The sequence below is a fragment of the Anser brachyrhynchus genome (genome assembly GCF_964034855.1).
Source record: "Anser brachyrhynchus genome assembly, chromosome: 1".
Lineage (NCBI taxonomy): Eukaryota > Metazoa > Chordata > Aves > Anseriformes > Anatidae > Anser > Anser brachyrhynchus.
In genome coordinates, this window is record NC_137694.1 from 206,522,930 (window position 1) to 206,536,081 (window position 13,152).

Here is a 13,152-nt window from a genome sequence, read left to right on the forward strand (position 1 = left end):
TATTTCAGACATTGTAAGAAGGAAAATCAGGCATTCAAAGTTTCTAGTTCAAAGCATACTGCCATTTCAAATATTTTGGCCTCTAAAACGCAATTTAAAAAAAAATCAAGGAAACCTTTCAGTTACAAACACTGACAGATTCTCAAGCTCCTTACACATGACTCAGCTGTTTGCTACTTATGTGGTGTCAAGTAACTTCCTACAATAGTTTTCTAGTGGGACAGAAGGCTGTAGAAGTGCTGACTCCTTTTAAAGAGCTGCAAAGAGCAAAAGGGGGCAAGTAGATTCTTGCATGAGTTCTAATGAAACTAAGCAATTCTTCTTCAGGTTTAGGTTCAAATCCAAAGCAAAAATATGCCTTGAGAGAGTTATTTCCTTCTTCCGTACTCATAGAAGCACTGTACTCTCTGATACTATTTGATTTGACAAGTATTTTACAGAATAAATCTCACACACTTACTCATACCAATAGCTCCTGCTAGTCAAAGAGCAGGATTAGCAGGCAGTGAGTACTCCTGCACTATCTTTGCAAGTCCTTGCAGACAGATGTTCCAGATACAACTCAAGACAGAAAAACCTGCCTCTCTTCTTTCAAACCCTGTTTCAGGCTGTCCTTTTTCTGAAAATCTACCCAGAACATTTGTTACAATTCAACTTCTGAAGATCTAGAAATGCAACATGAAATCCTGTGTTATCTTTAAGACCTCCCATACCGAACTTTTATTTGACTTTTCCTAAAATAACTTGAAAGGTTTTCTGGGGGCAGGACACATGCAATTTACAATTTCAACTGTCTTGCTTGCCTGACAACAGATACAAGAGCTGTCAGCAGCTGGTTCTTATCAGAAATTATTCTGCAAACAGAGGATGAAAAACATTTCTACGTTGTTATTTTTAGTGACAGGTCATTTTCCCATCAACTTTACACTAAACATTTCAGTCACTAACGAGCTCTACACCCAAACAACCTTCTCCAACGTACACTCCTCCGAAGTTTAGAGGAAACCCTGGCTGCACCCCATCTCACAGCGAAGCAACATCATTGAAGCATACCTGTTTGAAGAGCTAGGGGTAGAAAAAATATCAATGGCTGGTGTAGTCATTATGCTTCCTGCTGCAGTCGACACGGGAGAAGCTGCAGTTGTTAAAGAGGTATGAGGTTTCTTTGCAAGTTCTTTTAGACGTTGCTCCTGTTGGGAAAGTGAGCTGGCATAAGAAATCCAGAAACAACATTTGTGTATATGAATTTGGAGGCAAGTAAAACAAAACCTAAAGATTGCTTTTTTAATTTTTCCACACAGTAGCGTGTCAGTTACTTAAGATAGTTACAGGAGTCAGTGGTGCCCCAAATCCTTCAGAAACTGCTTTAACAAACCCTTCCCAAGTTGTATAGCATACGTATGTAAGAGTCTACTTCCAGTGCTTTGCCACCAGCACCCATTCAGTATGATCAACACTGGCTTTTCGTTCTGCTCCCTCAAGAATCTTAAGCTATCAAATAAGAGCACAGAAGTGTTTTCAGTTAGAAGTTCTGTATGCCTACCTTTAAAGCTTTCAAGCGAGCCTGTTCCTCCTCTAATGCAGCTTGTTTTTCCCTTTCATCAACTTTTGTCAGAGACAGGCCGGTGCTTGCAAGGGAAGAAACTGCATTGGAAAGGGTGGTAGCCCTAAAGTAATTGGACCGGAGAAAAGCTGGCTGTTAATAGGTGACACGTGATAGAAACATCTGAAGAACACTTTGCCTGTATCCACCCTCCTGCTCAGTTCCTTTTGAACTCTTTAAAACACCGGTTATATCACTGTACAAGTACCGTAAGTTTCAATAAGATACAATGTATGAACTTGCAAAATAAAAATGCCTAGCAATCAATCTATTCTCACATGTCGGGTCGTGGGTTTACCTTCCTTAAATGTTTCCCCTCCTAACTCTGTCAAGGAAATCTTTATTTGAAGCTTTTGCTCTTTCCCTATTGACTTAGGACAGCAATATGTGTAGATACACAAAAATCTCTGATAAACTAGGTTCTGATTCAAACTGTTGTTAATTTAACAGATTTAGTTAATAAACTATCAATGGAACTAGTAAAACCCAGATGAAAAGTCTGCAATTTATGCTTAAGAGTGTGCAAAAAGATTCAAGTTAAATACTAGACTTCTAAAACAGACTAAAGTAACACTACAAAAGCTAATAAAACAGTGCTAAAGTCCTAAAATTGTCACCACCATAAACAAGAACATGCAAAATGTTAGTGCCTTATTCTTTGAACATGAAAAAATAAATGCTATTTAATTTTGCAAGTCTTTTCCCCCACCCTCCAGTATTAAGGGTTTTTTTATTTAATCATTATCAAGTTAGTCGCCTAGAGGATTTCTCTGGATTGTACTTTGTCTTTTAGCAAGCATTCAAAAACCAATGAATGCTTTAATCCCCAATTACTTTGAGCATCTATTTTTAATTTAAGGACTTCTAGAAGCATTTTCTTGCTTCTGACAAAAAAAAGAAAGAGACTCTCTCATCTGGAATCCTAAGGACATTCATAAATAAATGCTCCATAACTTATGGAAGTGTAATTATTAACAAAACAAGGATTTCTGACAGTTAATTTAAAAAAAAAAAAACAAACCACAGTTTCTCTTCCAAGGCTCAAGATTAGATGTTAGAAGTCTAACTACTACACTGTGGGATTCTACAGCAAGTTTTTGCAGTTCCTTAGGTTCTATTTCTGTTGACAAGGAAGAAACTGTCTGAAGTACTTAGCAAGACATAATGATAACCTGCTATACCATGATAACTAACACAATACAACCTTCACTTCAACAGAACCTATGCAAACTTTAGTTCATAATGGAGCCCCAAAATAATGGACTTAACATTTGATTTATTTATTTTTTTTTTTAAAGGACAAGGGCATAAGCACCTGCTTGCAGCTGTGGAGTCTTTGATTTTCTTTCCTTCTAGAGAAGCTAAATGCTGCTCCAAAGCATCAAGAAGGCTACTTGGTGCCTGGAAAGAGACACAACAGGTAACAGATAGGAAAAATCTAAAGACAAAGCAAGTCAGTAGTTAAAAGACTTTCAGAGAGTACAACTCTAAGGCAACTCGTAACAACTCAAAATACTTATATCACATCTTGGCGCCCAGTTGATATTTAATTACTTTAAACATCAGGTGATTTAGTCTCCTCACTACATTATTCTGTGTCATAATGACTCACCCGTAAGGTACTGAAATATGTCAAGAGATGTAAAAATTAACAGCTAGGAAACAGTAAACAGACAATCAGAAGCAGTCTGTATTTCTGGAGACTTTAAGAGGGAAATTGTACCTAAAGTCACTTCTATGTGCATGCTCTGCAAACCTTCACAAATTATTTCAATGGGCACGTTGCCAAAAAGAAGCTTGCTAAAAATCGTAGCCTCGTAACATCATGTAAGAACTTCATTACGTGAACTCAGAGACAAATTGTGTTATCAAGCATGATGAAAATTACATTGTCTCAAAACTCAATTAGAGTGTGAAATAAACAGCCTATAACATTTTAAAATAGGATCACTGCATATGAAAACCAGGCTCTGACTGGGTTTGGATTTAATCACAAACTTTGAAATAACTCGGTGGCAACATATGCAAGAAAGCGTAAGTGAACGCTATAATGCCAAATTCTTCTGATTATGCAACCCCAAAACAGACATGTACTGACAAATGCATAATAGCTTTATCTACCTGCGAAAGATCTGGTATGTCTCCTCTGTCAATTCCAACTTGCTGTAATAAAACAAACGAGCTTTAGAATCTGTTTGCGTTTGTTACAGGCAGAGATGCTCAAAAAGCAAACAATGTTAAGATGGAATCACGTAAAAAGCATAAATCTGTCCAGATACGTTGTAAATATTGACAATCTGAACTCTATAATGGTTGGTTATAGGAAATTCTTTTGTTAAATGCACACACATTACAGAGATTTTAAACAGATGTGACCTTACAAACAAAACAGAATGAGAATCAAGTGTTTCAGAATTGTAAGGCTGGAGAACTTTGCCTATCCCACAACTTATGGAGCAAGTTCAGACCTACAGAGATGTAAGTGCTAAAATAAAGCACCTTCAAACCTTTTTAAAGCAGCTTTATTTAACTATTGCTGTTTTCTGAAATGCACAAACTAAATGTTCTGCAGCAGCACGTACACTGTTACAGTAGAAAGACTAGTAGCCTATCAATTGAAAGGACAAACAACAAAAACAAGCTTTACTGTTGAGATTTTTGCAAAAAAAGTTATGAATAATAAAGAAAAGTAAAGCAAGAGCAGCAGCACATCTCAACTGAGAAATTTCTTAATACTAGGACATTCAACAATCCTTCAAAATGCAACAGAATAAATACATTAAATACATATTTTTCTTCTATGAGCATGCTTATAGGAGTTAGTCATAAGATCTTTAAAAAAATCACAGGTTCACCTACTTATCTCAATTTCTTATTTGCTGAGCTGTTATTTCATCTAAAACTTAAAATGACAGAATTTTGGGTTTCAAACTAGAATACATAGAAAGTAGCAGATCACCTTGGTTACAGCAAGGCTCTTTTCAAGGACTGCTAACCATGTTACACAACCAAGGAAGTTTTAAAATACTGGTTTATCTTTCGCTTAAGGAGGATGTATAAATATAAAAGCATTTTGTAGTGAGGTTTTTCAACACAGTCCTCAAATGAACTGATCGCAAGGAAAGAGACTGACAGGATGACACTTTGATGGAAATGAAACTAGACAGGCTGAAAGGAAGCAGTATCTGCTTTACAAGAAAATAAGCACTTTACAGACTGTTTCAACTAGAGGACTCAGTCACTGGGGTTTACCTCTGCAACTTTGAGGAACTCCGAAATCCGTGTCATTCTAGTGAGAAACTTCTTATATATATCAAGACCTTCTTTGCACTGGTTCTTTTTCATATCAAAGTATTTTTCTATAAACAGTAAGAATATTTGCATTAACTAAAATCGAGCATCCTGCAATGTTCCTGTGTGTATTTCAAAAGCAAATAAAACAGGGCAAACAGAAAATGCCTGCAGATTTGGTTTGCCACGTTAACTGTAGAAGTCACCATGCCTAACTCACACCAAATGACAAAAGCACCACTAAACACAAGCCAATGATCATCTGCACGCAGTTAAATCTTACCTTAGAGGTACTAGATCTCTCAAACATAAGCACCCTGAAGAGGACTGTCAGGCCTAAGAATAGGTCACCCAAAGAAATGTAAATTCATCCTCCTCGTTAAAAAAAAAGTTTATGATCTGACAGTCACAAGTCTACACTATTCCAGTATTCAACTATCAGGCAAGGTTGTGGTATTTTCTGCAAGACTGATGCGTTTTTTTATAGCGTGGCCTACAACGAGATGCAACAGATGGCAAAACACTGGTGCTGAAAGTGGGAGGTTCTACCCCACCTTCTTGAAATAGTCCTTTCAGGCCTGTTTCTATACTGGGCTTCATTCAAAACATCAATCAAAGCAACTTTATCCAAGTTCTTATCACTAAGGGAAAACAACTTGACAGGGACTCTAAATATATCTGTCCTTCATTGACTAATTCTGGATTTTACTTTCCATTTTGCCAGCACTGGCTATAGCTGCAATCACATAGCTTGATCCAATCACAGAATACAACTGATATCAGGCATATCATCAGGCTACTTTCAACTTAGTTATTTCTAGACTTTGTCTGACTTGTATGTGCAGTGTGTACAAGTGAAAAGACCTGAAGTGGGAAATTATAATTTCCCTTAAAACACAAGATATGCTCTAGAAACAGAAGGCAGCCAATTACTTAAAACAACCAACGTTAAGGCTTCAGAAGCCACTCAATCAATCACTGATACTGTGGCTGCAAACTGGTAACTGACAGTAACCTGCTCCATTTAACAACAAACAAAAATGCGATTGTTTCTTCTTCCTCAAAAAAAAGAATCAGTATTATGGTTCATATTTGCCAAGCAGTTCAATGAGAAACAAAACACTACAAGAAAAAAAAATAATATCTTAAATTGGCTTTGCTTTCAAAAATGTGCTGATCCCTATATACAATGCAGTGAAAAATGCAACCAGACAGAAAATCCTTGGAAATAAATCTGGCTTGGGAAAAATAGCATTGCTGTAAAACCAGTAATATTACCATTTCTATTTCTCAAAAAAAGAGCAGATGTTTGCAACTGTTTACTGAGCTCCCTCCCCAAAATGTAGCATTGCAGAAAGCAGTTATATTTACCCAAGAGGTTAATAATCCCTTCGTTATATGCAGCAAACAGTCTAATGGCATCTTTGAAGAGAAGCATGAAGGCAGCGTTAATTACACCATTTGTAAGTTCATTGCTATTGACCTAGGAAGATCAGAAAAAAGTTAATTTAACTGAATTGATCCCTTATTGGGAAACTTAGAGTTGAACTTCAGTAGTCTGTCCCAATGCATGCTTTGCGATCATCTCATTGGCTGTTACTGGAAGTTAAGCAGTAAATCAACACAGGATCCCTCAGCAGAGAATAAATTCAATCATTTTGATAAACATTTGTGTTAACTAATGTTAACATTAATTAACAGAACTGAAGAGAGCGCAGAAGTAATCAACTTTTACATGAATAACATTATTATACAATGTGCACAATTAGCACTGATTTAGTATGGAGCATTCTCTCCAGTGAGCATCACATTTCTTTTTTTCTGGTTTCTTGGGGTATATCAATGAACAAAATGCATTTTGCTTTTCAAACTCTGGATAAGATGAACAAAAAGGAAGAACACGGAACCAGGTTCAAGACCTTTAATCTTAACCTATTTTACAAGCTTGTAGAGGTTGTAGAATTGTCAATAGCGTGTTTGATGTGTACACACAGCTAAACTTACATTGAAGTCAAGAAGTGCATCCATTTGATTTTGTATAATTGGTACAGTTTTTAGGAGTTTTTCTGTGCTCATTGTTCTCATCACTCCGTCAGCCCTGTTTGCACAAAACAAAAGAAAATCCTTCGAGTGAATTTTGAAGGCAACCGTTAGCGAGAAACGGAATGTAGAAAATGAAACAGGTCAGTGAAAACATTTAAATTCGTATGGCCATACAAAGCAGGCATTTTGATGTTTAAAAATGCTGTCTGGCCAATACAGCTGTAATAACTGCAGTGCACAAAAGCAGCAATTTTTATTTGGCCAAAACATGTCTCCAAAATTAATATTTATTCTGAGGGAATGAAACTGATATTGCTTAGAAATATAGTAGTTATGACACATCAGGTAACCAAAAAAACACTCCCAAGGTTTTTTTTTCCTGAAGCATATTTTCACCTATGCTTTTCCCAATAACTCGATTGTTTCATGTCACTCTAGATTATTTTCTTTCCGACTGAAAGCAACAAGAATGAAAAAACAAGCTCAGTAGTATGCTTTTCAATCTCTTCCAGAAAGGTTATAGAGTTTACATGACAATTCCTTTTAATGGTGAACCACCAATGGTTGTGTAATTGCTCAGAACAGACTGAGTGTTATTTTGCCGTCTGAAAAAAATGTATGAAATTACTATTAAATATCCAAGAAAAGCAACAGCCAAGGAAGAGGTTAAATCACCTCAGTGAGGAGAAACAACTGCTGCCTGTAAGACAAATCAGCCAGCCTTACAGTCCATCTGCATGCGCACAGCAAACCAAAGGTTTCCTGGAAGTGCAAGTCTGTGCATCTGCACAGAAAGGCTGTGGCTGTTCTCCAACCTGGAAGGCAACAGGCAGCTGGCTGTGGTCAGCTTTCTACTTGAGCAGTTTATTCCCTCCTAACAGCCAACAGCGACTGCAATAAGCCCGGTGTGACAGGGCAGGGGTGCAGTGCCCTGGGAAAAAATGAGGTGTGGAACCAACAGATCGCTGTCCCCAGAACAGGTATTTCTCCTACCTCATGGAAGAACCTCCAAGCACATGCTGGGGGCTAAATAATTTACCTCTTAGGCCTAGAACATCTTGACTACGAAACAAGTGTGCACCTCTGGTGGGTCTGCAGCTACCTGACCCCCACGCACACCTGCTGTGAGGCTAAGAGTTTGGTGCTGCTGGGACTCCAATCATCTCTGAAGTCAGAAAGAGTAAAAGAAATCCAAGTGTTCCCTTTTTACTTTATTATTACAGTTTAAAACGAAATGGGCTCTACAGCATTAGCAATGAGACCTAAGGGATTTGGACAGTGTTCTCAGGCCACTTCCGCTGCTGCAAGACAGTAGCAGATGACATAATGCTATGGTTAACCCCTGCTTAATTTTTAATTAAGTTTTGTGGGTGAAATAAGATTTTAGCAACACTAAATTATCCTGTCTATGGATGATAAAGGATGTTCAAATGTAAAACTGTTTTTAAACTTTAAAAAACACTGCTTACAGAGGTAATGAACGAAAAAGGAAAGACTTTTAGCCATGATCGGTATACTCTCTCTGGCCTCTCATAAAGGACATCTCCTGATTAATAACACAAATTATCCAATTACTGGTACTCTACATTGTTATTTTGCATGCAAAACAGGTACCAAGTCTCAAATAACCAATTTGTCTTGAAGGAGCTCACTTTCAAGGGAAATTTTTAATTCAGGTAGACAAAAAGCAACTGCCACAATGTCCTCTCAAAAGTATGAGCTGCACTACCTGAACAAAGGCAATCAACTTGCCCCAAAATTGCTGTGTGAAGAACAGAGACACACCAGGAAATCCAAAGTATTGTTTCACTAAATATGTGTCATTTAAATATTCCAAAGCTAGATGCACAAGTAAGCTGCAGTCCCATATACTGCACACAAGGTAAAGCAACTTTTTGATGTATCACAGAAAATTTATCCGTTTTTCTTAATATACTTTGATGCATACTGTTTTTCATTTCTATATATTGAACTCAAAGTTTACAAGAAGTAAGATTACAATAATTGAAGTCAAATATTCTGGCAATATATATTACTAGGAAGTTGAGAGTGTGTCTTGTGGGGCATATCTAAGTGAGGAAAATAGCCATTACTGTGTAATTTCACAAATATTTTTACGTATACAGCACTAAGCTGTAACCAACATATTTCCACTTTAATTACAGACGTATGTAAGACAGAACCTCAAGATAAGCAAACCAAAAAGCAGTTCTTACCCTCTTTTTACTTTTGTGAAGTCAAAAGCCACCTGTCTATAGGAAACTGCCTTTTCATTCAGATACCTGCTATACCGCCTTATAAATGTTGACATGTCATACCCTGAAAAAAGAAGTTTCAGAAGCTTATTACTTACCCAGTCAATTAAAGAACAAAAACCTTACTCTAAATGTTCAAGATACTAACACAAGACAACTTCATTACATTTTTGCCTGGTCTTCATTATATTTTTGCCTAGTTTTGCCACATTAGTCTGTGTTACCAAGAATTGTGTACGTCTTTGTATTCAGCTTGTAAATCCAACAGACAATACTGCAAACATGTACCAAACAAGAACCAAACTATGTAGAAGTTTACACTTCACTTCCTAAGGAAATTACTTTCAAAAGCAAAACGGTATTTTTATGCACATTTCCTAAAATTAGGAGTGAAATTACTACCAAAAAATTATATGATGCATTCATGAAGATGTTTGCATCAACTCCACGAAAGAAGTGGCATTGAAGCAAACAAAAGAAGGCACTGAAGGAAACATTAGAATGTGATGGAAATTTTACTAAAATTAAGACGGTGTTGTCAGACTAACAGTTATCAAAATATCTCATAAGAATGCAGGCCAAAAAAAATCTGTTCATAATTTATATTGGGAGCATGGAAACTGAGACTCAATAAAATGAGGCAATTTGGTAGACCCTTGGCTATCCGTGAAAGGCAGCTGTCGCCAGGCAATCACCCAACATACCAGGGTTAGTGCACTCATAGCAAAAATTACAACCAGCTATATAAAAAGCAATGCAGAAAGCAAAAAACACCTCATGGAAAAAAAAGAGGAAGACAGCCACATGTATGATCAGAACTGCATTGAACTGTACTGCAACGGTTTGGAAGAATATTCCAGTTAATAAATCTGAACCAAGTGAAAACTCATTTACCCACAGAATTGAAAGGCTATTTCATCCATCTCAAAAATGAATGAAATAGTCTTTAAGCAATTCTGAAATACATTAGGTCGGGTTTTGTTTTATTGTTTTTATTTTAAGACAGCAATTCTTGTCTCACTGACATACTGAATCCAATGCACTTATGATGCATTTCGAAATTTAACTTACTAATAAAAATATACCTTTCCAAATGGAGAAGTCTTCTCAGAAATTGCAAGAATACTAATTCAGATCTATGTAACTAAAGACATTTGAAACATTTATAGAAATTATTTCTAAAAGACACAACAAATTCCTCCAGCATATAACTTCTGCCATGCCACAACAGCACTCTAAATTAAGAAATGCACTCTGGGGTAAAATGCACAGAAAAATTACTTCTTCAATGACAAGGGTCCATCAAAGTTACTGAGTTGCATTTACAGTCTGCCAGCACACTACTAATTTTTAATGAAAGAGATATCTTACCTTGTAATCCGCTTTTGTCTAGGAAATTGCTCAAATTAAACAATGTGTTTCTGGACGCCAGATACTGGATAAAACGCTAGATAAAAGAAAAAATTTGAATCCTTTTACTATATTACCAGTGAGCTGGAACTGAGGTAACAGTAGTAGAAACACTTGTTATTCAGGTTATAAAATTTAGCTTTTAGGCTTTAGAATTGATTTCAAATCTGGGAACTATTACAAAAACTCAGCTGAATTATCATATGAAGCTATTTATTTCAGTAAAAATCTGTGAGCAAATTCAAGTCACAGATATTGCATGAAGGACTGACTGAAAGACTCTTTATTTTAAGCCAGAATACCATACAGGAAGCTTCTAAAAATTCCCCCAAATCCTCATTCTGTATGCTCAAAGTTTTTTCACTAACTTCAATTTTAAAACAGTGAATTTAATTTTACCAGTCTGCCATGGAATCTTTACTCAGCACATAATTTTAATAGCACTTAGCTTAAGTGTGTAAATAAGGTAACAGAGGTTAATTTGCTTATAAATTAAGCATTAAATAAACAATAATCCATATAAAACATTACAGTACCATGCTTAGTACATCTCAGGTTAGTTACATGTAATTCCAAACTGTTTCACAAAACGAACGATGTGATTTTCATCTTTTAAAGACATTTCAGACCACTGGCAGCACATCTTCAGTTAGCAGGAAAAATCATTTTATGAAACACTCTCTAGAGAGTGGCTACAAATATAACCCAGACAATTATTCACTTGTAATAAAATTTTCACTGAGGAAAAACATTTCTGATTAGTGTAACACGTACTAAATTATTTTCATTAGCATAAATAGATAATAGACTAGAGGAAGGTAATGCACTCAGTACTCAGCCATAAATGAATTAAGTGAAAGCTGAAGGACCAAACGCTTCTCAACTTTTACAGAGAGATTTACAGATTCTTTATCACCTTCCAGATATTTTCATCAGCATTCAATGATTTCCTTGTTTATTGTTCAAGTACTATTTCTAGCTGTGAGAAGCTGAATCTTGAGAAGCACTCATCCTCATAATTTCTGTAACACACTTGTCAAGCAAAATTTGTTTGGCAGTTTTATTCTTAAAATTTTAAGAATTTCAGACAGCGGTTCTGTGAATACCTTTAATCGTAAAGTGTATCAGTATCAGTTTAAAACTTACACCAAAAAGTGCAAGCACAGCAAAAGCGTAGAGGCTACTTTGGAAAGTATCAACTAGCCCAACAACGATGCTTAACGTCAACATGAAAAGTTTGCCCTCTTGTGGCTTACTTAGCTTCAAAGGATAAATCCAGTGTACTTCACCAAGACCAAAAGTACTCTGCAGCTAACCTGCAACAGAAACCTGTGCGTGTGTGTAAATGCTGATATTTTTTGTACGTATGTATGCAGGCATGTATTTTTTATTTATTTATTTTTAATTTAAACCTCACAACCCAGCCACAGAAAATACAAGAATGCTAAATGCAAACTGAAATTAAAAGTTTTGTCTACAGAATTCTACTTGTAATTTTCTAGAGCTATCCCTCAACTCCAAAATTCACATAGCTTATATTATACTGACTGTTTGCAGTAGCAAGCAATGTTTACAAATACTTTCTAATAAAGCCTGAAAAGTATACAAAAGCTTTGCTGTTTTTTAAACACAGAAAATCCAAGCAGCTGCTATGCTTAGCATCCTGAAAAATAAAGCCCCATAGGAATTCACGTTGTGGAGCAAAACAAACTTACTGCTTTTTGTTTAAATTGGGGTTTTATTCATTTGTTTAATTGTTCTACAGGATTTGGTGTTACTGTGATGTTCACACTCAAAACCAGCTCACAGGCATGCAGTTCCCTTCACTGCAAAAGGCTGGGAGACGATGGTAGAAATCAGTTAGGAGGTGAGTTTTAAATAACACCACAGAAAAAGGTACCTCCAGCACTCAAATCTGCATTCAGAACAAGCACTACAAACTTTGAAGCAGAAAAACGTAAGTAGACAGATACAGTAAATCTTATGTTCATGTAAAGTTGGACACAAAACAGGCTAAAATAAAGATTTTCTTTCAAAGATAATTAGTGGAAAAATTTAGCTGAAATAGGAATGAACTCTTGTAACTGTTCTCAGAAAAATATCGTTTTCTGTATTACCTCATTTCCATACACCATTAGATGATGGGTTGTGATGAGAGATTTGAAGACCACTACCCAGCTACTGTTGGTCGTTCTTTCAAACAAACTGTCCGCCAGCTGTGGGATGTTCACATTCATCTCATTTGTGCACTGAATTAAATCTGCAAAATAGATATTTTCAAAATTATTATTACATGTTCTATGACGGAAGATCAATGACAAAAAAATCAGTACACTGATTTTATAAATGAATATTTCCAACAAAAATGCTGGGGCTTTCCAGGGAAATGAATAATTTTTTGAAAAGCACCGTGTCTCTGGTCCACCAGAACCTCATAATACAAACTCCACTTTCCTTGCTGCCAAGATTCCAGGTGCTCCTTTGTTTTTTGCAGTTGCCTTAGAAGGTCCTGGAACAGAATTACCAAAATAATTTATGCTGCTTCTGACT

At 36.2% G+C, this 13,152-nt stretch overlaps 1 protein-coding gene across 5 annotated transcripts in view; it reads right to left on the bottom strand.

Annotated features, from left to right (window-relative positions):
* Positions 1–13,152, bottom strand: part of PICALM (phosphatidylinositol binding clathrin assembly protein) — a 65,463-nt gene that overhangs the window by 24,510 nt on the left and 27,801 nt on the right. For all 5 annotated transcript variants that reach the window (XM_080579389.1, XM_080579387.1, XM_080579388.1 and 2 more), the window contains exons 2-11: positions 12,720–12,862; positions 10,564–10,639; positions 9,154–9,256; positions 6,899–6,992; positions 6,266–6,377; positions 4,856–4,962; positions 3,725–3,766; positions 2,919–3,004; positions 1,544–1,667; positions 1,054–1,190 (exon numbers count right to left, since the gene is read on the bottom strand). In XM_080579389.1, the coding sequence (XP_080435515.1) occupies positions 1,054–1,190; positions 1,544–1,667; positions 2,919–3,004; positions 3,725–3,766; positions 4,856–4,962; positions 6,266–6,377; positions 6,899–6,992; positions 9,154–9,256; positions 10,564–10,639; positions 12,720–12,862 (1,024 nt within the window). The remainder of the gene's footprint in view (positions 1–1,053; positions 1,191–1,543; positions 1,668–2,918; positions 3,005–3,724; positions 3,767–4,855; positions 4,963–6,265; positions 6,378–6,898; positions 6,993–9,153; positions 9,257–10,563; positions 10,640–12,719; positions 12,863–13,152) is intronic.